At 40.6% G+C, this 26,070-nt stretch overlaps 1 protein-coding gene across 1 annotated transcript; it reads right to left on the bottom strand.

Moving 5' to 3' along the window:
* Positions 1-304: 304 nt before the first annotated feature.
* On the bottom strand, positions 305-24,561 carry zmp:0000000896 (caspase recruitment domain-containing protein 11). The gene is made up of 24 exons (XM_053338847.1): positions 24,539-24,561; positions 10,292-10,578; positions 8,807-8,944; positions 7,910-8,096; positions 7,492-7,630; positions 6,561-6,776; positions 6,274-6,393; positions 5,968-6,093; positions 5,623-5,808; positions 5,413-5,517; positions 4,326-4,362; positions 4,167-4,208; positions 3,971-4,055; positions 3,830-3,876; positions 3,487-3,607; positions 2,718-2,895; positions 2,361-2,484; positions 1,978-2,218; positions 1,768-1,837; positions 1,544-1,646; positions 1,266-1,424; positions 1,030-1,142; positions 759-874; positions 305-512 (listed from the first exon to the last, which is right to left on the bottom strand). Exons 1-24 carry the CDS (start codon positions 24,559-24,561, stop codon positions 305-307), a joined length of 3,171 nt encoding a protein of 1,056 aa, XP_053194822.1.
* Positions 24,562-26,070: the final 1,509 nt, after the last annotated feature.

Here is a 26,070-nt window from a genome sequence, read left to right as displayed (position 1 = left end):
GCTTATTACAGGCATGTCTGTATCAACATGTACTTGGCCTTATTTGTCTAGGTCGTATCGTGTCGTGTCGTGTCGTGTCTTTTCTGTTTTGTTTAAACATTTCACATTTGTAGCCAGTCCTGCTTGGCTATATCAATGGAAAATCAGAAATTCTTGGTTGTATGCATTATACAATGACCTAAACTGGCCTCTTTAGAAACCTTGCTGTGAAACCAGCTGCCAGATCAATTACTCACAGACAACAGATTCTAGTTTGTGCTGCTGATGACAATATACACATTTTACTATCTGTATGTTCTCTCTTCTACTGCAGCCTATCCAGTTCAACCCATGCTACTGCACTCTGCTGGCTGATGATGGCATTGCGTATGGCTGCCAGCAGCTCTTCAGTGCAGCTCCAGCTGCTGGGCTCCAGGGTGTAGTAGAGCAAGGGCAGTGTCTCAAGCTGCAACTCCTCAGCCTGGCACATTTCTTCCATCACACCGTCGTCCCCACACCGTGGAAAAAACTTCCTGTTTCAACAGTGGGAAGGTGATAAGCAGCAGAAAAAATAGCATCCTTTTTTTGCATGTGAGTGGTCTATGTCTGTAGATGAAATAGAATATAAAAAATATATGATGTTTATTTGATACAAACAATAGAGAGGTGATCAAAAATGAATGGAGAGGGAGTTATAATGGGGAGTTACAACTCTAGACTCGGACTAGGGATTTATCCTAAAATGTGAATAATGTTAGTGTAAATAAAAGTGCATTTACCTCAGCTTCTTGTGTTTTTTGCTCTTAGGGCGGATGTGTATGACGATGGGGTAAATCCCCTGTCTCAACAAGCCTTCAACACTGTGCAGCCCCAGCTCTAGCAGACAGTGCTTGTCCTGACACAGAGACAAAGTGGGATAATTGTATAATGTGTGACAACGCGCATTCATCATTCTTAACATGGACATCTTTCCCTTTCCATAAAATGAATTGGCCATTACAGGTAATAGCTGTAATTGCTTATTGACTACATGATGTGTTTATTCATCACCTGGCTGATGACATCCTGTATTGACTGCAGCCGTATGCCCAGAGCCTGCTCTGGATTGCAAGAATCCAACAAGAATACTCTTTTGTCTTGTCTCTCTGAAGCCTGAATAGGCTCTGCAGACACCAGAAAACAAGGAAAGATGATATTGTGGTGGTCAAATGAGGAATTTGCAACATCTTTGTTCATTGAGTTTGTATGTTTGTAAATCACGTGTGTGAATAAACCTGTGTGCATACCTGGTGGGCAGGTGTTGAAGTTCAACCCAGACTCTGCGGGTTGCAGCAGTCTCTCTATGAGACCGCGGGAGAGAAGAGAGGGGGAGAAGATGACCGGCCGCTTCGTCTGAACCTTAACCGGCTGCACTAAACTGTATGGGATCAAGTGCTCATCGTGACCTGAGAGGACAGGTACACATGTAGGTTTGCCCATATTAATGCAAAGCACACGTATACCTTTATGCAAAAAGAACAAACACTGGGTGTTGTATTCTGGGAGCATTGTGGGTGGTTCTTACGTTTGCTGAGTGTGTAAAGGACTTGCTGTGTGGAACCAATCCCACGGCAACTGGGGTCCACTGCCTTGACCAATCGAACACTGCCTGATGTTTTCTTCGAGAACTATATGTATAAAAAATGAAGAAAAATAAACATCCAATACTTACAGAGTAATAGTAATAGTTTGGGTAGTGATTGAAACTCAGCTTGTTGCTAACTGTCATTTGAATATGAGCAGACTTACCACCTTTTTCTTGAAGTCCTTTTGCTCCAGGGCCATTTTCCGTAGCCTTACAAGTAACAACTGCTGCGCCCTTGAATGAAAACAGTGTAAAATAGGTTATTTACACTCCAAATGCTGTGAATGGCTCAAAACCAGGCTTAATGTTTTTCAGAGAAATCCAATCTGGCCACAATGTAATATAGCAGCCAACTCAGGGTCTAATTGGCTCACCTGTTATAGTTGGGCATGGTTCCCGCCTGCAGGTGTTTGGCTGTGCGCGGGTCCACCAGCGAACAGCGCCAGTGGTATTTCCCATTGTACCTTGTGTCTGTGACATGTATGATATCATCACATGACACACCCAGAGATGGTGGGTCATCGAGAGGCTCAATGCTGAGATTGACACGCACATAGAAGGAGTCAGCACCCATGAAAGTAGGTGACGAAATCTGGGAGCACAGCTCGTTGTATGCTGAGGACAGGAAGCAGAGCTTACATGAGTGAATGAACATAGCTATGTTTCACGGGAAAAGGTTTTGAGAATATGGTATAACTGTTTTATATGAACATTTCAGATCTCTGTTTGCACATCGGCTCTGAGATAACGGACTCACCCTCTGGGTTGCTCTGGTGTTTGAGTGATGAAACCTCAGTCCACCACTGCAAAGAAAAGTGGGCAACCTCAGCAGTGCACTGGCCCAGCAGGACACTTCCTCCACCAAACAGAACGCGCTCCAGCTGGACAACATAAAGAAAAAACTCATTGTTACGTTATAGTCTTATGGCTTTATAATCATCATTTAATCTGTCTTATGTTTGATTACATTTGCACTTTTTGCAATGAAGAATCTCGTGCATTTGTCCCAAAACTACAAATGGACACATGAGCTGAAGCACTGACGCTCTTTTTGAAGTGCACCCTTGTCATGCACTATTCACTGATGACAGAACCGACACACACAGACACACACCTCCAGCAGCTCGCTGCCCTCCTTCAGTCCACATTGTTCCGCTGTGGAACCAGCTCTAACATGGCTGATAAAGATCCCCGTTCGGTTTCCCCCGACTATTGTAATATCATCAGCTAGACTGACTCTTCCATGCTTTGGTGAGTTAGGGGGACTTGGAGACGGGGAGATCGGGGGTATCCTGAAAGATGACATGGATGAACAGCAATAGATAAAGACGGTGTGATATGTACAGCAAAGGTAATCCTAACTGTACAAAGAGCTGTAAAACTCCAAGAGTCTATTCATTTATAAAGCTTAACCTTTCTATGGTTTCTTTTTTATGCTCTAAGAATCAATGTTATTAGATTAGATTAGATTTTGTACTGACAGTTGTTATCCTTTGAAAAAAATGTGGCATTATTATCAACATTTAATTAAACATCATTAAGTTTTATTAATCTGAATCTGTTAGAAATGCATCTATGGTTGCATAATGAAGCTTCAAGAAACTAATTATGATCATGCAACTGTGTAATAGTCATTAAAGGTCCATCCACTATTATGACTATCACGACCTTTGTGAAATAAATCCTCTAAAACTTTTTTATACTGCAGTTTGTCCTTTTAGATGCATCCTAATCAATCTTATCTATGAAGGTGTCAGATGTTGCTGTTAGCAGTTTACAAGTTGCATTAATGGTATTCAAGGAGAAAGCAATTACATAAGTTAATGCTTTAACATTGCTTTTAGTGGCTTTCATTGATAGGCATGAAAACAGTAGGGCTGTACCTTGGAACGCTGGGATTGGGGTCATGTGTAGAGACTGCGGGAAGGTTGACCAGGTCAGGGGGGAAGGGATGAGAGTGCAGGGAGTTCCAGGAATCCCACAAGGAAGGTTCACTCTGTTCACCTGGAAACACCAGAGAGCCTCATACCTTACACTTGCAATGTGCTACACACAGCACTGGAATGAATGCTTTCTTATAGTTTGTTTTTAAGTGTATTTGAATACCAAATAACTGAAACAATGAGAGAATAGTTTGAAAGTTATATGAGGTTTTTTTCCTACAGGACTGAATAATTTGAAAAAACCGACGGCCATTCATGCAAAACATGACAGAATCAAATATACCTGTTATGTTATCATTCTCATCACTGCCCCAGGAGTCCATGTCAAACCTTTGTGAGAAATAAAAAAGTTATGTTATGGGTGAATAAATCATTTAGGCTGAAAATATATAATAATAGGGTGATTTAAGGCTGATAAACTTACTCTGTGTTGAAACGTCGGTTGATGGAGTTCATACAAGGAGGAAAGGGGAATATGGAGAGACGATTTATTTCCTTTTCATTGTCTTCTGCCTGTAGAGTAGAGAGTAGAGGAATAAATATCACCAATCCTGACCATGTCTTTCATGTCTTTCATGTCTTTCATTATTTCTCTCTCTTAATGGTCTGAGCTGTGATACTCACTGACGACAGCAGATTCTCCTCTGAGTTGGAACGAGAATCTGTGAAAGGGCAAAAAGTAAGTGAATAAAGTATACCTATACAATGTAAATAAAGTATGTATGTACAAGTATTGTCCTACACAAACTTGAGAATTAAGATAGTTAATAAATACCTACCCTCTGAGTTGTCGTTGGCTTGGCCTCCAGATGGTGTCTGTGGCACAGAAAAAACGCGTAAATATATGACCTCACAGTAAGAGGAATCCTGCAAGTTATAACATGCAACGGTTTGCATAAGAATCTTCAATGTCTCATACAATTCAGTTAAATTTAAGGGCTTTTACTTCATTTGCATGACTGCATACAATACAACATTGCCAAAGCATATGGACACAAACCATACAATCATAATAAACATAGGTAAATAAAATAAACAATAAAATACAAAAAGGCATTGGGAACAAGAGAGGCTATCGAAGGTAAGTAAGAGTAACATAAGCTACAAACATACAACAAATGTATTATTAATTAATAAACATATACAGCAATCCTCCCTCTCTCCTGGGAGGACTGGAAGTTTATCTGAGTCACTTAGATGAACTTTGCAAATATAACTTATTACTTTTGCAAAACTTGTCTCCAAGACTTTGATACTGGTTGCAGTGAGCTAAGAAGTGCAACTCTGTCTCTACTATTCCTTGGTCAGATTAAGAACACAACCTCCCCTCTTGGAGCGGCCAGGCCTGTTTGTACTGACCTACTTCCACTGCTAGATTGTGCTGACTCAGTCTGTACTTACTCAGCATTCTCCTCAGTTTTGTATCAGACAAAGTAGGCTGCCACTGTCTGTTTAGGGCTACATATGTTTCCATTTTGTTCTGGGATTTTGTTCTTTCTGTATTTTTCTTTTTCTTTCATCATAATTTGGTTAGGTCTAACTTCCTGAGTGCATGTGTCGTGAAGCTGAGGCGGTCCTGGTGTAATGACCTGAGTGATTGATGGTTCACAGACTCAGGAAAAGGGTTTAATACTCTCAGACAATAATAAGATCCTTGTCTGGCTGACGAAATTTACTTTTCGGGCCAAAAGCTACATTCCACACATAGCATAATAACAACTTGAGGAAACATGTTGTTGCAGCCCTCAAAACAGTTTGAAATTACCACAATGAAAACCACTGATACTAATGTAAATTGCAGGACAGTAGTGATCCTGTTATTGTTAATTTGAGTAAAATTATAATTATGGTAACCATGGATCTGACCTTTCTAAGCAGCTTGTCTGTACTTTTGGTCTGGGGGCTCAGGTCCAGGCCAAGGGAACAGCAGGGGCCGTAGCACTGGTCCTCGCTGCACAGAGACAGGTGGGACTGGGGAGCAGATACAGGAAGTTACATAATGTGTCAAATGTTCTGTGGTTTCAGTGAAAAGACAGTGCTGCACTTCTAGCTTGCTGTATTCCTGTGCAAACTCACGCAGTGCAGACAAGAGCTGCTTTGATCCATTTTCTCCTGGCTCCTCACTCTTTCTCTCTCTCTCTCCAGCTCCCTCTGCTGCTGCTCCAGGTTGGCCTGCAGCTCTGCTATGCGTTTACGCAGACGATTCTTGTCCAGGAGACAGTCAGTGTACTCCAACTGCAGGCTGTCCCGACTACGAAGAGCCTGAAGAGGACAAAAAGACAGAGAAAAGAAGTTTGCCTGGTGTAAGAAATGTTAGGACTACACACTGCCAGACTCAACTGCGAGACAACTAAATACAAATTGTTTGGGACAAGAGAGCTATGACAGTCTAGGCTCCATTCAGAGCTTGTACACACTGACCTGATCCCTCTCCTTTTCCAGCTCCATCATCTGGTTGAAATAGGACATGCTCCTCTTCTGCTCGGTCTCCCAGTCCAGCTGGAGAGTCCTCACCTTCAGCTGTAGCTGCTCACACTGCGACTCCAGCTGCAAACATAGTTCACCATTACAACCTCTATTCAAAGGCAGAAAGGTCATTTTTATAGTGGATAATAAGAAATGAATCACTGTTTTTTCTAGCAAATACATTTTAAAACTGCTTTTTAAAAAGTGAAAAAGCACAATGTATAAGGTATTATTATGTATTAGGTGGTGAAAAGTGTTCACCTTGTCCCTGTGCTCCTCGGCACATTGTAGCTCGCTCTGTACTCTGGTGATGATGTCACAGAGCTCCTGCCTCTGCTCTGCAGCCTCCCTGCGGTCCTGCTGCAGGATATCCATCAGGGCCTGGGGTAAAACAACACAACAACAACATTTTTAGAACATGAATCACTACAACTTTTCGAGACATCGCCAGGTACATCTAAAATATTACCCTAGCTGATTTAGACATGAAAAGATACTTTTTTTAAAGATGCTTTCAGATCATAAACAGAGTCTATTTAAAAACATACTATGACTCCAGTGGTAGGAACTGAATCCTTTGTCTGAGTTCCTGTAGTCTCAGCTTTCTGGACCTCAATACGGTGGAGCGGCTTTTCTGGTAAAACAGGCGGAGAACCATGTCCTCCATTGGAAAGCAAACTGTTTTTTTTGGCTGGCGTAGTATTTCCTGAAGGGTTGATTGTTTGTTTCTCTGCCTCTGTCAACCTGGACTTAAGCTCCTCTACCTGTATGGAGACAGAGTACCACAGTCATTAAAACATACAATGATTTCCTTTTCTACACCAGGCATTGTTCTGCTGTAAAACATGTTTTAACACACACCATTTAGGTGAAAATGAAACCACAGATATTCAAAGGTATTCGCAATTTATGCAGTGGTTCAGTAAACATGTTGTGGCAGCACTCAAACTAAACAGGGAGACTGATGACATCTCGGTTGGTCTGAACTGAACTTCAGGTCTCAGATTCACCATGACTGCCTTGGGCAATATAATTTGCTCTTATCATGCCATCAAGCAGAGCGTGTCTTGTTTTTTTTTCTAAGCCTCTGCCAAACTTGAAATGATTTTGTGATAAACTGGTAACCAGATGTTCACCAGCAAGATTAGAGGACAAGCTGAGAGACCTGGAACTTGCCATTATTAGCAGATTCACACAAATATATTTGTGCAGCACATATACAGCAGCTGCTCTTAAACATTGTGGATCAGCTGAGAAAATGTGGTTGTATAGAGTGGAAATTACTGATTTTCCTCTGGCTGATTGAGTGCAGTTTCTCAGGAACAGGTTGTGATAGTGAAAGACAACTCCTGGATATCAGTATCTAATAATATGTGACCAATGAGGTTAAAATTAGGCCGTGGAAAATAAAGCACAAAAACCTACTACAGAATTTCCTGTACAGTTCCTATCCTTACGAATGCTGCTCCAACGACTCACCTGCATCAGTAGTTCTTTCTCACGGGTGGAGGCCTTGCCTTGCTCCTCCAGGGCTCTGGAGTACTTCACAGCTTGCTCCAGGTGTCTGTCTTTCAGCTTGCCCAGCTCTCGACTGGCCGACTCGCAGTCTTGACGCAGCCTTGAGATCACAAACCATCCAGAGCAAACATTCTCTTACTGTTTCGCTTTCATTCATCTTTATGCAACGCAGCGTAGATAGATAGATAAAGAAAACATTATGCACTTTGTGTGGCATTGCAGTTATTCAATCAATCATTTGACTTAAAAACTGACTGCTCAAAAAGTTGTCATTAATTATTCTCTGAGGCAAAATTTTCTGTGCACAGCCACGATTTAATGCAAATCCTCAACTGAATAGCAGGAGGAAAACTAAGCTACCTAAAAATCTCACACCAACCTCTCTAGCTGCAGTCTTTCATGACGTAAGTCCTGAGCTTTACGTTCAGCACGGCTGCGTTCCTCCTCCGCCATCCGGCAGCGTTGAGACAGACGCCGTTCGCACATACGGCTGTTACGAAGCTGTTCCCTCAGTTTACGCACCTCCAGCAGCAGGAACTGAGTCAAACCCTCCGGACCTTCCTCATCTAGGGATTAAGATAGGTGTGGAAAAGGAAGTGTATGATTATATGTCCAGCTCCTGAATGAGTAGTGTGCATTACTACTTGTCATATACAGCACCATTTGTTTAGTATGGCTTGCATTCCTTTATATACTCTTAATTGTCATTGCAAATTTCTGAAATCTGTGTGTTCACAAAGAACTTATGCACTACATAACACTGTGATTCTGGCTCTTAAAAGTGAATTTGTCATTACTTTTAAGTGTTGGAATCACAGGTCTGATTTCTGGCTCTGTGACTTTTGAAAACAACCTTTGTGTATTCTATGCAAAATCATTTTTTCCCCAACTCAAAAAGTCTTTCCATAAATTCTCAAGCAAGTCCCGAGGATGTTGTTTCCTCAAATGAAATCACTCACACAAGACAGTTAGGGGCATTTTCTGATGAATCAGTTTACCGGTGATGTACAAAAGCTATTAGTCAGCTGTAACACGTAGATAGTCTTGGCTACATGAGTAGATATTTCTCTATTTCCGATGAAGTGAAGTGTCTTTTCATTGAAGGGCATTCATTCATTCTTCATCACAATGGACAAGGTTGTTTTTTAAAATCCGGAAGTCAATTTGAGATCTGTGCCTTGTGACTATTGTTCACACCTTTGCCATCCTCCCGTCTATTGATCTGCACGTGGATCAACAGACAGGACAGCAAACAAACTATAAACCCCATGCTTACCCAGTATAAGGGAGCAGCGCTGCGTTGGCTGCTCTCCAGTCAGTTGTGTGTACTGCTCTGGGTGATAAAACTCCAGTGATTCCATGAAGGCTTGAAGACCTCGCTGGCCCTGACCACGTAGAATATCCAGCAACCGGCCTGTTCAACAAAATGGACAAAGTCTGAAAGTTATAATCATGTGGAGTAATACATCATCCCAGGTACAGTGTCTTCAACAGTGACAAAAAATCTAATAAACCACAAAAATGTTACCTCTTTGATGTGAGTGTCACTTACACCTGTAGTCTTGTACTTCAAACATAATCAGTGACTGGCACAATCATGAGCTCACTGACTGGCAATGACATGGACAATGATATGGATTCAGTATCAGACCAGATGTTTGTCTTCCTCCCATCTTTACTTGCAACATCTTTCCTTTATCTTTACCTTCCTTTACTCCTCATTCTTCCCTGTCTGCTGCACACTCCCCTTTACTTAGTGAGGTCTTTCATCTTGCTCTCTCTTTAGTACCAGCCGCGTTCTCTCACTGCAACATTTATCTTTACCATCTGTTCGTTTCTGACAACCTGCCGTCCGATCACGCACATGTAATGTTTCTTATCGGGACTTTCTAAAAAGAGATACCCTTGTGGTTTTGTGTGTTTTACAACATTAAAAGAGCAGTCCTGGTATTATTCACATGAAAACCAGTTTTGGCGGTTTTGAAAGTTACAGGCATTTATATGTACCAGTCAGTGAAGTGTAATGAAAGATGCACGTTGGGAAAGTTAGGATACAGTGTTGTAGGAGCTTGACCGACACTAGATTTGAAAAGTGAAGATATCTCTCTTGTTTGTTCACCAGCTTCAAGGAGGTGCAATGCTAACTCACTGTAATACTCCTTTATTATCAACTTGCACAGCAGTTTCCTGTCTTCTAGGCAAACATTTACACAAGTTAATCTTCTCATCTGAATCTCTGTTTCCTCACGTGTTTCTTGTGATTAAAAACATGACAAATGGAATCTGTGAGATAAGATGATTTTATTTTAAGACATTTTTTTTCCCTTGTTTGTCTTCTCAGTTTGACATTCAATGTGTGAAGTTTACTGGAAAATAGAGCTTCCTTTACTGTACTGTTCAAAGTGCAGTTGTGTGCTTGCAGCTACATTACAGTGTGACATTTAAAGTAACTGAAATCTTAAAAGTGTAGAATCAAATTCTACTATGATGGATTATCTATTTCAAACAGGCTTAAACACGTTTAAAAACTGAAAGCTGATGGTTTTATGATCTGAAACTATGTTTAAAAAGTATATTATAGTAAGAAAGGTAGCTGACTGGCGAACATGCATGACTAATCTCATGATCTCTTATGTCATGTTGAATAAAAACGAATAAACCGGATCATTTTGCTTAAGGCGTTGTGTTGTGTTGTGCTGCCTGGCTTGTGTTACTGTGTTTGCTTTATTGACATTTTTAAATGAATCCTGGTTTTTCTCACCGGCCTTGCTGATGCGCAGAGGGTACTGTGTAGAGTTAAGCACCTCATCTTCATCCTGTTCATCGATGACTTTGCACTGCCGCAGATACGGGGTCAGTTTGGCCGGGTTGAGGATGCGCGTGAGCTTGTGTCGCACTCCTTCCACGCGATCCCACATCTCCTCACAGCGCTCCTCTGACCAGAGCGGATACGATCGAGCCTCCTCTTGAGCCATGTCACCCTCCTGCTCCCAATCTGTCACACCTACAAGAGACCGAAATAACACAGTCAGGAACAATGACTGGGATCTACCGTAAGAAGAACTGAAATATTGTGCATGCTTTCATTGTTTTGCATTAATTGATTGACAGCAGATAATGTTTTGTCAGCAGGTCATGCCTCTGCCACTGGCACAATTTAACCATGAGGGGCAAGTTTGCAGACTTATCTTATATGAAGTCCTAGACAAAATATTTTCTCTCATGAAGAATTCCAATGGCATTTGTTACTGTCTGACTATGCTTATCTGTGCCAAGTAGATCATTACAGTATGCCACAGTTATGATTTCTAAACAATTACAGTCTGCCTCCTTTTTTTTAACACAAAGATAAGACAACAGAAGCAAACATTGAAGGAACCCTTTGAAATACAGTCAAGCCCGAAATTATTCATACCCCTGGCAAATTTTGACTTAAAGTTACTTTTATTCAACCAGCAAGTTGTTTTTTGACCGGAAGTGACACAGGCGTCTCCAAGAAGATAAAAAGACGATGTACAAAAGGCATCATTGTGGTAAAAAAAATATTTCAGTCAGCTTTTATTTACATTTGAACAAAAAGTGGCATGTCCAAAAGGGGTATGAATAATGTCGGGCTTGACTGTATGTCTAAATTCCTTCATTTCCCAGCCTTAATTAACATGAATCATCCATGTCCAACAATGATAAAATCATTCTTAAAGATGATTAAAGAATTATTGGTCTGCTGCTACATAGTGAGGGAATGAATCCTTACTGGAAATCTGCCAAGGAATGCAGAGGATGGACTTACTCCCTTTGAAATACTCACAGACAGACAGATGGACACTTAAATCTCACATTAGAGGGCAACTCAAGTGAGTGAAAGCCAAAAATGTTTGCATGGATGAAGGAGTACTTGCAGCCTGTGAGTTAATATAACTAGAGCAGTGGTTTTAGACAATCTTTAACTGTTGTAGAGCAAAGATTCTGTAGGAGGGTCATAAAGTATAGTGGGGAGGACACTTTGTGGGTCAGTGTCTCAGAGCGCTGGAATGAAAATACTGGCGTGACTCATATTGCACACCTAAAAACACACCAGGGGCCCACAGACAAAAGCTTTCTTAGGCCCATTCACTTCACACTGTGAGGGGGGAGAGACAAAGAAAGTGAATGGAGTGGAAGTAGAGTTATTTTTTTTTAAACTTACGCTAACTGTGAGTTGTACAAACTACCTACAAGTAATCATTCAACGGAAGTGTTGATTCCCTTATCACTCATGCAAAGGAGATAAAGATTTTTACGAGGCCTCCAAATCTAGCAAGAAATCACTGAACAAGCCACACTACAACAACACAAGCCTTCCAAAGCTGTGTTGATTTAGAGGCAGAATCACAAGTCTTGTTTTACTTGGTTTAACAAATGTAATGAGTCTGCTGTAATCACACGGAGGCCCAAGTCACCACTTTCTCTCGCCTCTCATTGCAGTCTGAGATGTAATGCATGAATTTAATTTAATTTTATATTGCTTTATATCATTTTGGCTGCTGATAAGCTTAAGAAAGAAATGTTAAGGCATCACTCCATGCTCTGATAACTTGTGAAGGGCATTTTTCTTTATTGAAGACTTTCTTATATAATGAATCACACAACACTTTTTTTTCCTTTACCAATAATGTGAGTGAAGTACGCTGCCTGTGCCAGCTGTTTGAGCTAACAGGCAGGCCGAGGCTCGTCTAGATGCTCTGGAATCTCTTCCATTACACATAAACAGACTATTGAGACGCTGTCCTCGAGTGATTACCGCTAAACTCCTCCTCCGGGCACCTAGAGTAGTAGAAAACACTCACCCACACTACTATAGCGTACCTATTATCTGGCAATGTGATATTTCTGAAATAGCCACAGCCGCCTGGAATGCAAAAAGCTTTCCATTCCCCAGAAATCATTTAAAAAGCCAAATCCTGACACAATGTTGGGCTTCCATAGTGCATCTCTATATCTGACTTTTATTAAATGAAATGTGTTGTTTAAAATGTGCTTATTGTAGGCAAAATATCTTTTCTTAATGCCTTCAGAAATATTATAACAGGAATAACTTCACACGTTAACATGTAGGGATCTGACATCTAGAGTTTTCTTACTTATAATGTTAACATGTTTATACTTAGTGTGAAAGTATGGTAATAAATGATAGTAGTATAATATAACATCATTAGCTGGAACCATAAAGTTGTGTGTTTGAGTGTGTACATTTTTGCTTGTCTGTAGGCATATAGGAGTGTAGAAAAAAACACAGAGCAGTATAATCAATCATTTGGATGCCATACCCTGAGTGTCATTGTGTGGGTAACTTATTGGCTGACTACTGTAAACTTTGAGCTGAGCAGCTTGAGCCTTTTTGCTAAATTACAAGGTTTTAAAATAATTGCTGCTTTGAGAAGATTGCTGCTTTGTCAAGTGAGAAATTATGCAACATTTTATTTGAATTGAAGTGACTTGATACTTTCCACAGACTATGTTACACTCTTTTTTTAATGTAAAGTATCTTATATTAGCTACATGCCAGAATTACATATCTAAACGTGTATGAGGATTTAGATTATTGCATGAAGTTAAACATAAATATGCCAGTATAGTCTATTTCATTTCCTTGACGCAAACTGGAACCCAAACCTGAATCTTCATCTTAAATGAATGAATGTACCAACAATAGCGCAGTCCGTGTGCCACATAACTCATAATGTAAGGCGATATGTTGACTGAACAGTCTGTCAATCATTCCCCGGTGACACATTTCAAAAGAACACCCAGAAAAAGAGTAAACATCCCATTAAGTGTTAAAATCTTAAATGCAGACTTACCACTCATGTCTTCGACCTGCTTGAATCTGGCTTTATGTTGAGACTAACGTATAAATCACGTTTTCGACATCCCATTCAAGTCCAGAGGGGAGTAAAGCGAGAAACAGTGAGGTCAGAGTGTGTGGGCGGCTGGGCGCCACCTGACTGCTGCTGAGCGCACTGATCATTTACGCACACCTTGATGCGTTAGACTCCGCCACCCTCAGTCCACCACTACCGGCCAATGAAGAACCAAAAAAGTCCCCATTAATCACCACATCTCAACGGATTGCCTCTATAGGTCGGTGGAGAGTAAATAAGGACCAACTTTTCTTTATTATAATCCATCGCTAGATGGCGCTTTCAACCAACGATTGTCTAATAATGAAGCTCTCTCTTTAGGCTCTAGCAACTACACTGTTTCTGAATGTGCAGTGAAGTGAGGAAAAAGTGCTTATCCAGGATTTACAGAAAGGCTTCATTAACCTGCGAGTTTTGTAATAAAGGCTTCCCATAGAAGTTTGTGGCAAGTACCTTAAAGCGAGTGTGTGACTCACCAACACTGTGACTCACTTCCAACTGATTCGCTGCCACCAGTGACAGAAAATAGCCTCTTGCCATTTAAAAGTAGGCTACTAAACACTTTGTAACATTGGACTTTGTCGCCTAGAGGTGAGTAGGTTAGTCACCAGCACTGCCTAGGAAACCTGAACCAGCTGTCACACCTAAACATCATGACACATAGTTTCATCCCCACTGTTTTTTAATGCTGGCTCCTACGTTTCCTACATAATGACTATTATTAATGTATTGAATGAGTGGGAGCGCTGACTCATAAGACAGTTATATTAAAATACTACCAGTTTACTCATAAGCAGGTTATGGATTTACCCTCGAAGTGAAATGGGGTAGTAATGCAAAGTTTAAAACAAGTAGAAACAAGTGTGCCACCGAAAAAGAAAGAAAAAAGAAGAATCACAATGACAGTGCAATAAATGAAGAATAATGGCAGAGAGTAAAAGCTTTTTAGAGCATTTGATAAGGAGAATCAGATTTTCTTTGGGGGGAACCTGATAGTTTGACATTTTGGAGGTAAATTGTACTACTGTATGTTGCAACAAACATCTATCTACAAAATAACATACAGAGGGTGATAAATTAAAGGAAAGACCAACATAAAATCTCTTAGTAAGGTGTTGGGCCACCATGTGCCATCAGACCAGCTTCATTGGGCTTTAAGAATGATTTTACAAGTCTCTAAACTCTACTAAAGGGATGAACACCATTCTTCCAAAATATATTCCCTTATTTGGTGTTTTGATGATGATGGTGTAATGCTCTCCACCAAATCCAAAATCTCCCATAGTTGTGAAATAATGTCTTTCCCATACATCTAAATGCAGATGTCACTTCAGTCACTGTTCCTATTGAAACAGCAGCAGCCAGTTGAGCAGTCATTGTGATTGAAGCTCATGCCATTCGTGCCACAACAATTAATCCTCTTTCAAAGTAGTAGTAGTAGAGTAGTACCACACAGCATCTCCATTTTTTATGTTTCTCCACTCATTTATTCAGACTTTTCCTTAAACCTGTCACCTCTGTACATAAACAGCTGCAGCATATAACTTATGAGTGTGGTGTAGAAGGGGTGGAGGGGGTGGTGTGAAATGTTTGAAATGTGTGAGACAGGAAATATGGGGTGCCCAGCAGAAGAATGTGTCTTTTTCTTGGCATCTGTGCAGGAAATGTCATGCTGCCCTCCATCTGTGGGCCCTCCCCTGAATAAGCAGGTCTTCTGTTTGGGGTCTCAGTGTTGGTACTGAAACATAAAGATGCAACAGGAAGTACAATTAGGTGAAGATGCTCACTATGTAAATGAACTGTCTTGGAAGTGTGTGGTTGTTTGGCTTGTATAGCTATTTTTATTTCCATACTAACCACACAACCACACACATACCCAGCCAGTGTATTCATTTACATAGTGAGCATCTTCAACTCACACACACTCGCTATTGTATCCGTGGTTGTATCAAAGTCTTGCTAAGCTTGCTGAGCAGTCTTGACTATATTATATCATATTATGTAACCTTGTATTGGGATTTCACGTGGTTTCATTAACTTTTTATCTGTGAATCTGGTGAGAAATTACAAACAGGAAATAGGGGAGGTCATTTGAATAGCTCTATTTCCTCATTCTGTTTTTATCTTATTTTGAGCTGTATCATCTTTGTTGGCCCCTCTTTTCACAAACTCACATCTTGTATCTGTCTTCATTATTCTCTCTCGCTCCTCTGTTTAATTTCTCTTAGTGTTACTGTCTGTGACCTTCTACTTTTTGCCTTTTTCCTCAAACAGACCAATCCATCCTCCGGCAGCGTGTCCAGGCCGTGGTGCAGGGAGGGAGGGAGGGAGGGAGCGCTGCAGTGGATGAGCATTCCTGTTGTTTCTGAGGTGACGGCGGCACAGAGGAGCTATTGACAGCGGCGCTGGACCCCACACTTTGCTCATGCTGGAATGTGTGATATTGTGACATCACACAGAAATAGATGCTGCAGAATTCCTAAAATGCACGCTTAATTTTTTTTGCTTGTCATTTTCTGTTGTGAACTTTTAGGTATGAGCAGTAAACCACATGCAAAGAGGTGAAGGGTTTGTTCCTAAGAACACATTGCAGAAAACAGTTTTGATTCATCACTTCCTCTATGCTATTTTGTTTGACGTGCACCTTCACGCAACAGGAACTCAAAAGGAGAGCCTGATATAGCCATTACTGCTGCACGTTGTAGAATAAGTAGGTTTCTTAAGTTAGATTGTGATTATTATATTAAATTATATTATAAGTGCATTTTAGACAGCATGCTTCCCTGCCCCAAATGCACAACACAGGATGAAATCAGTTATCTGAATTCATTTAAATACGCCTTCACACATTCAACAATGTACAGCTCCAACAGCACCAGCAGTCTGTGGGTTTCATTTCTATGTTCGTTGCACTCCAGTCCTTCCCAGTACACAACAGGCCTGGCTCTTCACCCAGTAGCTGACCCCCCATGGCTCCATCTGTGACTCAAGCCTGGCTGCTTCACATAATCGTCCCTTTGTGTCCTTAAAGAATGTGTCTTTTTTGACTTTTTTTTGAAAAACAGAGGCACAGAGATAGTCGAGGACATGAGTAATTGAGACAGATTTAGATCTCGACATGTGATTTATGTTTCCTTTGTAGGCAGGATACTGTGACAGTAGCTTTCAGTATTGATCAGGCAGGCTGTCATGAAGATACCCTTAATGCTTTATGATAAAATTGAGATTATAAGTAAGAAATGAACATCAGGCACCAATAAGATTAATATGTTCTTTACTTGTAAAGGAAGATTTATTTCCAGAGGTTGCTCTGCCCTGATGTTCTGCTCTGATAGTGATACAGGCATGCAGTTAATACGTCCTGTCATTCTGAAACTGTGTCCTATACAGCAGCGCCAGTGTAGCTTGATGAGTTCTTATCCATCTTATCCCTGCAGCGATGTGGATGACATGCAATTTCCTGTTTAACATGGAATCAACATCAGTAACACCAGTGGGTCAGAGTGAAGGAATTCATATTGAAGCAAACAAAAAGCTTAGAAAAACAATGAGTGGGACAGAAATATTAAAGCAATAAACTAAAGGACACTTTTAGAGGGTGTTTATTTATCGTTGAATGAACTTTTTGGGGGTGAAACATTTCAGTAGTCATGCAAGAAGAGTATTCATTTTCTCATCCACATCCTTCAAATCAAATGACATGTCATATATTAAGGAGACAATGCAGCTGATCCAATACTGGATATAAGAAGGAACTGTGGTAGTGGGTTCAGTTTGGAGCTGTGCCTACATAATACTCTTGTTCCCCACACAATGACACTCAGGGTATGGCATCCAAATGATTAATTATACTGCTCTGTGTTTTTTTCTACACTTCTTTATGCCTACAGACAAGCAAAAATGTACACACTCACACACACGACTTTATGGTGCCAGCGAAAACTGATGCCCAGGCTTGCTTCCCTTCCTGTCACTCTCCTTCCAGAGCAGTGAGGTTTGAGTTGACGTTTGAATTACAGGGTGTAACATCGCTGTCTAAATCTGAGTCCCACCACACATTGGAACTGCAGACATGGACAACTTCACCAACCGCTGCACATCAATTTTCCAGATGCACAAACAGCTTTAAAAATGCATCTATTGCTAACCACATGCTAAAAGTTGCCACGAAAAACAGGAAAAAGGTCACATATAGTAATAGATCAGTCAGCATAAGCGTGTGTGTATGAGTATTTATGCGCGTGTGTGTGTATTTATGCTCATATTTTAGTGGATGTATTGTAGGTGGTTCTGTTTCTGGCTTTTTTTAAATGACAAACTAGGAGATGACATCCAGGGGCCGCTGTGCTGAGTCAGGGGTCATGTTTGCCACAACCTTCACCTGCTGCTGGATCCCATTTCCCTGGATTTAAGGGGTTCCCTTCTCATTGGCAACAACCAAACAAACACAAGCAGGAAACCACCACTTCTCCTGGGAATGACAACAATAAAAGCAAGAGGGTGTCAGGGTAGGTTAGGGTATGTCTATTTTGAGCTCTACACAACAATGTTTATGTCTGTAGTCCCACAAACTGAATATTTTCATCCAGCGTCAGATTTTAACAAGAGTATTTTAAGTTCATTACAGGACAGAGAAGATGTGAGTTATAGGAAGTCATTTAGTTATAAACGCTGGAGCCTATTTCCATGTCCAGCATTTGTGTGCGTGCTCAGACCATGAGTACAGTGTGTCTGGAAACACAAAGACTGGTTTCAGTGTTCTGTCAGACATCATCATCGGTCTTCCCACCCAGCAGACATACAGGAACAGGGGATTAATCCTTACTGGGCATTTGTGACTCACTCAAAGCTACTGAACTCCCCCAGCTTCACTCGCTTTCACTGATCTGCTGTCAAGAGACTGAACAATATGAGCAGAGAACTTCTTGAGCGTTAGTGTAATGAACTGTGCAATGTTTTTTTTTACTGGTGACCCCTCAAAGCAAAGTCAAATCTACTCACAGCCTCAGTCACACATGCACAGATCTTAATAATTATGATATTTTTCAGGTTGATACAATGCATGTTATAAAGCAGAGATGTGATAAGAATTTTAGCTCAAGAACTAGAGGAGAGATGCTGAGGTAGCAGCAGATAAAATCCCAAGCGATCTGAGTCATCTGGGTGACTGTACGGCTTTGTCCAAAAATGTCAATACGCTTACAATACACTGCACACAAAGTCCTGTCAGTCCAATATAGTGAAACCCTTGGGTGAGGCGTTGCTTATCTGCGAAGAATAGCAGGTGTGTCACACTGAAGATTTGCAACACAATACATTGTTCCATATTTACAGTAGATTGTTCAGAAATATAAATAAATAACAATGAGAGTTGTAGAACACATTTTTTTTTCATTTTTATCATTATGTTATGTTACAATCATATAAAACCTAACCAGGCACATGTGAAATGATCTATAAAACCTGCTATCATGTATATATCATGTAGATTAATTTTGTGAGTTTTCATATAGTTACAGCACAGAGGTGGATTTTGTTCCAATAATGCTTTGAGATGTTTCTCTATGGGTGTTTTGATATGATACAGGAAATGACCATTTGATACTACATAGATAGATTTATAATTTATGACTTTTGAGAACTAGTCAAGAGTCAGCTGTGTCCTGTTTTGGACCATTTCACTTTTCTAAAAAACATCTGACCTCTAAATTTAGACCCAGTTTCTAAAAACAAAGGTGAAAATAACTTTCAGGAATAAGTACTTTGTATCTGTATGGTTATTTTTTCCATTTCATTGCAGCCTAGAAAGCACAGAGGGCTGACTTTACAATGCTCTATTGTTTCTGGGCCAACACTCAGCTTCCTGGCTGGTCCGAATTCACGGAAACAGTCAGTAGTCCAAACAAAGACACAAGAGTTGACTTCTTTCATCTACCCCTGAACTCAACTGTCCACACATCTATACCTCAAAATCCTCCAAATGCTCATCTAGGCTTCACAAGAACATGAGTCTAACCTAGATCTGTTCTCCAGAGCAGGAACCAGAATCACAAAGCCAGAAAGAAAGAAAATACATCCAGACTGATGGACACCCACCATGAAGAATGATGTGGATGAAGAATGATCAACTTTATACATGACTCTGCTAAATATGTTTTTATTGGATGAACTTCTCTGGTTTGAGGGACAGTAATGATGGCAGTAGCTGTTGAACACTAAATGGGTTTTAGCGTCTGAAAGGAGTCAAAGCTTCTTGCCTGGCTCTCTGATTTGTGAGACATTTCCTGTGAAGAAAACCTTTTACTGTGTCAGAGGCCTTTCATCCTGTTTGACTCAAACACCTTCCTCTCTGCCTCCCTCTCTTTCCTCCTCTCATGCCCATGAGCTTCATGTTTTGTCCCCTTTTATCCATATTGAATCTTTGTTGTTTTCCCTCCTTCCAGAACTCAAATGTACAGTATGAGTAAAGGGATGTTCAGTCATGCAGCTGCTGTAAACTCTTATATAATTTTAACAATCCTTGACAGAGACAACATTACATCTTGATCACTCGCCATCACTCTCTCCCTCTTTTTATCCCTCTCTTTGTCCTCTTGGTTTTCTTTTCCTCGCCATCACAATCACTGCTCATCAGAGAGTGTCTGATATTTTGCAGCTGTTTTCAACAGGAGCTGCAGTGTTCAAACCCCCCCCCCCCCCCACCACCACCACCACCACCACCACCACCACCCCTCCCCAGATTCACAGCGACGTTGATCCCTCCATTTCTCATGTCTGTTCTCAAGGCCGTCTCCTCTTCCCCTCATGTCTCCTTCTCTTCACCCACCTCCCCTTTTCCTTTGCTCAGGGTCGACAGCCCTGCACTCTTTTTCCTTTCATCTCATCCCTCAGTTGATTCAGTCTCTCCTGTGTTTCCACTCTCTCATCATCTGTCATGGTAAATTCATTTTCGGCCCTTGGAAATAAATGGATTTCTGATCAAATCTACATCATAACCCCTCAGTTTGAACTTCTGGGCTCCAGTCTGAAGGATGGCTGTCTTTTGTTCATGCTGAGGAATCTCTTGACTCATTTTTTTTAGTTTCTCAGGGTGCAGCAGCTGCTGCCAGCACTAACCCCTCCCTACCTCCATTAGGCATGTAAGTGAAACTGCATACATCTCTAAACCCCTGGTACTCAGTGGGAGGCCAGACATAATCATGGGAACATGCCTGTGTCATATTTTTCATTCCTTTATTTTAGAGGGTGCAGTGAAAGTGACTTATAGTGGGCTTCAGTATTAACAGAAGCACTGCATGTTCATTTTACTCTTTATTCTAGCATGGACATTTTCTTACATTTTGGACAGGTCACTACATTATCTGGCTCATGGTCTGATGTCCTTATAGATGTATATGTATATGTTTATGTGCATGTATATGTAAAGATGTGCACACATAACCAGCATGTCCTCAAAGTGTGTATTTCTGTTTTAGAACAGCAAACACTGATGCAGGAACACACTGATGCAGAAGAAATCATTGATACCATGTAACCAGTGGTGGACAGTAACAAAGTACATTTACAGTACTTGAGTACTGTACTTAAGTACATTTTTTGAGTATCTGTACCTTACTTGAGTATTACTTTTGGGAGATACTTTTACTTTCACTCCACTACATTTGAAGGACAAATATTGTACTTTTTACTCCACTACATTTCTAGTGATGCTCTCGTTACTTGCTACTTTTGAGCTCACGTCAGCTGATGATTTATTTATTTTTTTTGCAAAATTCTGAGAAAAATAAACGTTCTGCTGATTTGCGTATGGTTTGTCTTAGTTGTATTACCGTACCTGTACTACATCGTGCCATACAAAGAAATGAAGAAACTCCCACCGAGCAGGTCTTATCTCAAACCCATGATTGAGATTTTTGTCACAAAAACTAATCACGGCCTACAAAAACTCGCCTTCCAACCTGAAAAAGTATGTCGTGGTAAAGTAGCTACTAACGTTAGCTAGCTTAATGTTTGTCAAATTGCAGATGAACATTTTAAACATAATTGTATGTGCTTGTAGTATCATAGTTGCCATTTTTAAACGGTTTAAAAATATGGCAACTGTTGCAGTCCAGTTGAATGATTAAGTTGACTTCCTGTTCATGTTTTTTATACAATTCATATCAAAGAGTCCAAGGTAGGGGTTAGGTGTGTTGAAATTTCTTATATACAGTCTATGGTTGAAATGTAACTGTGATCTGAGGCTTCTTGACTTTATTTGTTTATTTTTGAGCTATAAACATGTCTGTAGCAGAATCACATCAATGTATTGTATAATGACAATAAAGCTACTGTCCTGTATTTTCTGAGATATTTTTAAATACTTTTACTTAAGTAATTTTTTAAGCAAATACTTTAGTACTTTTACTTAAGTAATATTTTGACTAAGCTACTTTTACTTGTATTGGAGTAATATTTGACAATGAGTATCTGTACTTTTACTCAAGTAGTGAAGTTGTGTAGGCTACTCTGTCCACCTCTGCATGTAACCAGAGGAAAATGTTAAAGTGCTGCAGCATTTAAATATTAAAAATGAAACAACCAATGTTACTGATAAAGAAGAAGGGGAAGAACGGTTAACAACACCCATGGGAGCCCTCAAGAGATTACATTTACAGAACTGAGTAAACGTCAGAGATGATATCTGTGTGCAGGTTGCATTGCGTTTGCTGCACTATCCAAGTCAGACACACACACACACACACACACACACACACACACATGCATATAAAATACAAAGATCATAAACTTATTGCACACATGACAATGCTCTCAGTGTCTATCCTCATCACAGCAGCTGCTTTAATCACCTCAGATTGATCTGGTTTTTTGTACTTCTGTTGCCCCATTCTTTCTCCTTCTCATAACCAATGTCCTTTACACGTGGTTTTATGGGTTTTCTCAAATTGAAAGTTCACAGGATGCATATTTTCTGAAAGTCATGGCTCCTGTGTTCATCAAACCTGTTAGGAACCCCCCAAAAATCACTTTGAAAGTCTTAAGATTTGGCATTGACACACACACACACACACACACACACACACACATACACATACATACACACAGTACATCACACTCCAGGCAGCCATTCATTTTTACTTTGACATCAAAACCTTTGTCATGTGCTTCTCAGTTTCTGTCACTTCACTTATCTTAGAGTAACATCATGAATGTTTACCCTTTGCTCAAAATCGATTATCATTTAGTCATTTACGCTTCTGGAGTCCAACCAACCCCTCCTCCTTTTACTCCTCCTCTGCATCCCTTTCAGTCCACTTGACAGCAGCAGCAGTAAAGAGCCTCAGCACTGCTACAAAGTTCATGTCCGACCGGACCACAAACCAAGGAGGATGAGGATGGGACTGCGGTTTTCCTTTATTCTAAGGTAATGATACTTACCTTACACATTGAAGCGGTGTTTGAAAATGAAAGTTTGAAGGAAGGACACATTTGCATTCCGAATATTGAAAAGTCCTTATACTTACGCGAAGTTCATTCAACTGACTATACACAGTGAAACTTTTACAGTCTCATCGGCAATGCAGAAAATCAACTACAGCGCATCTCTCCGCTTAAAATACGAGCGCAATGTAAGCAGCCTGCAAAGCTTCACCTGCGTCTCAAACTCACGTCTCTATAATAATCATCATCACAAATAACCTACATATGAGCTTATTGCAGATGTTGTGATGTTTTAGGCATTGCTGTGGTTTTTACACCTCGTCACGGAAGGATTTTTTTTTTTTTTATCAATTATGCACTGTTACTGCGAAGTGTGACTCATTTGTGTAAATTGCAAATTGCTGATATTGTTTAAAAGATATCTGGCAGTGCAAGCTGGAGACAGAGATACAAAGAGGCTAGATCATCTGCAGGTGCATCAAACTGCATCCTTATTTAGCAAAAATATGTCAAGATGAAGAGTCTCAAAAATCCTGAAACCATGAAGGAAACACACTGCAAAGGATAACTTTTCTAAATGCTTAATTTGGCTTTTAGTTTAATATGGCCCACCCTTGTATCAAGTGTTGTGTGTGAAGTCCTTTTTAAGTACTTACAACATTTTACCTTGTGCGCATCCTCTTTTGCAACATCACTTCTCATAAATTCAGTGGTGATCTGTAATTTTAGCTCATACTTTGATAGTTCTGTGTTAAGTTCAGACTACTTCCCTGCTGAGTCCCATCAACTGCAGCTTGATTCTAACTATTCTAACTCAGTTAGTCATTGTGCTCTTCTAGTGAAACCACACAACAGCTGTCCTAGAGTCGTGCCAAATCTCAGATCAGTGGGCCGGCGTGCCAGTCAAGGAGGTGGCATCCTTAAAATCCAAACATCTGGCCTGCTGAAATGTCCTGCAGCAGGACTCGTTTGGTCGGTCTCAGGGGTAGGGGTGCAGGTCTATAGTAGACAGGGGCCAATACATCAAACTACATGTATACTCACATGAATATGGGAGTGATTTAAAGTAAGGATAGGTTTTATATTTAATTTGATTGTATCTTTAAAGGTCATTGAGGGCTCAGGGCATGGAGTCTACTCTACCCTGCTGTGCATCTATTACAAAGACGCATTGAGACTTTCAAACGGCCACTTTTATGTTTCACTAACTGCACCTCTCTGTGTATGTTTGCTAGGTGGAAGTTTGGAGAGGCAGCATTTCTTTATACCCTTTGTTAAGCAGATCAATTGAAAGGGAATGAGATGTGTTTGCACTTCACTGTTGCTTGGCCTCATTTCCCCTGCACTGTGTTGACAGAAGTCCCATACATACAAAAAAGAAGAATTTATGAAACCAGTGAATGAAGGCAAGGGTTTAAACTGACCATTAAGATTGATTTGGCTTGCTGTTGTTTCGCAATGTTTTTCTTTAAAGTCTTGTAAAAGAAGTCATTGAACTAGCTGTTGAGGCCTGATGTGCAGACAACGTTTCTTCTTGTCAGATGATCTGTTGACTCTGCAGAACATTTTGAAAAGTGTGAGCCTGGGTGAACAGGAAGTTCATTTACAAGTCAGAGTACTGACACTTTACACTTATCTCATATCACATATATATCTTCGTTCAGAACCTGACACCATCAGACGCCAACATGTACCCGTGTTATCACTTTCAGATCAAAATTATATGCATTCATAAATCATTGTGGTCACATACACACACAGCCACACCATAAGGACCAGGCAGGCCATGAAGTGTATTGCCACGTTGCAACAGTGGATCCTTGTAAAGTGAGTGCATGTTGTATTTTGGAGCCATGTGTAATGGTCAGGGCGTTCTGACCTCAACCACAGTTTGCTGGTGCCGTGCTGTAAAAGGACCGTGGCCCTCCGGTCCAATGGAGGAAGCAGCCTCAGAGTTTGACCCGCTGCACAAGTGTACACACATGCATTTGTTTCTGAGCCACTGTGATTTAGCATTTCCCTCAAATGTAATCAAATCCAGGTTCTGCAATTTGTGGCTCTGTGGTACCAGATGTTTGACTAACACAGTAAATCTGCTTGCAGGGAGGGAAGCATGTATGATGCTGTGTGTGTTAGTGTGTGTGTGTGTGTGCGTGCGTGTGCGTGTGTGTGTGTGTGTGTGTGTGTGACAGGGTGGGAATCAGAAAGAAAACATAAGGATGAGAGGTAACAGACAGTAAGATTGATTGAAGGAAGAGGCTAAAATAGAAGTCTGGGAAAAGACATGTTAAAAACAAGGAGGTAAAAATGTGTTTCTCATCAGCATCCTCAGATCCTTTATTTGATGGCCATAATAGATGGCGTCCGGTCTGCTCTCCTCATTGCATGCTGTTCCCATTACACTTGCCAACCCCCCCTGTCTGTCCCTGTCTCTGCAATCAGTCAAACAGCTCACGCGAAACAGGCTTGTTTATGGATGTCTGCAGGTACAATTTACATATAAATAACATGTTTAGCAGATCTAAATTCCTCTCTGAGTTCCTAACGAGGCCAATTTTCCAACTAAAGCGCCCAAAGTGAATTTCTGTGCTAGTGTTAAACTTTATTGTACATGAAGGCATATGAGTTGAACTGCATTTACTGCCCACCAAGCCATGAAGGAAGAGGAAAACCAAATAAAATACTGATACAGGGTGAAAGAAATTGGGAGCTATAAAAGCAGGGGTAAACATGTTAACCACACTAAGAAAAGCTGAGAATTAGACTGAAATGAAGCACCACCGAGATGAAAGAGAAGGAAATGTCTGGTAGAGATTGAAATGGACAATTTAGATGATTTTCATTCATCTAGGGAAAAAAACACCTTATGTATAATAGTTATGTTTAGTTAGGTTTAACCTTCATGTCGCCCACCCGGGTCACATTGACCCCGTCTGTTTTGATTGTTCCTTCTTTCCTCCCTTTCTTACTTCCTTCCTTTTTTCCTCCTTTCCTTCCTTTCCTTCCTCCCTTCTTTCCTTCCCTCCTTCCTTCCTCCCTTTCTTCCTTCCTTCTATCCTCCGTCCTCCCTCCCTTCTTTCCTTCCTGCCTCCTTTCCTTCCTTCCTTCCTTCCTTCCTTCCTTCTTTCCTTCCTTCTTTCCTTCCTTCTTTCCTTCCTTCTTTCCTTCCTCCTTTCTTTCCTTCCTTGCTTCTTACCTC

The sequence above is a fragment of the Scomber japonicus genome, chromosome 18 (genome assembly GCF_027409825.1).
Source record: "Scomber japonicus isolate fScoJap1 chromosome 18, fScoJap1.pri, whole genome shotgun sequence".
NCBI lineage: Eukaryota > Metazoa > Chordata > Actinopteri > Scombriformes > Scombridae > Scomber > Scomber japonicus.
The sequence above is the reverse complement of the archived record's forward strand: the minus strand, read 5'-3'. Positions and strand labels throughout refer to the sequence as shown.

Coding starts and splice junctions, on each gene's coding strand:
- zmp:0000000896 (XM_053338847.1), bottom strand. CDS start 24,561: ATGTTGGCGTCTGATGGTGTCAG. Junction 8,945..10,291: donor TCTGCGCATCAGCAAGGCCG/GTGAGAAAAACC, acceptor TTTGTTGAACAG/GCCGGTTGCTGGATATTCTA. Junction 1,838..1,977: donor ACCATGCCCAACTATAACAG/GTGAGCCAATTA, acceptor TTTTCATTCAAG/GGCGCAGCAGTTGTTACTTG.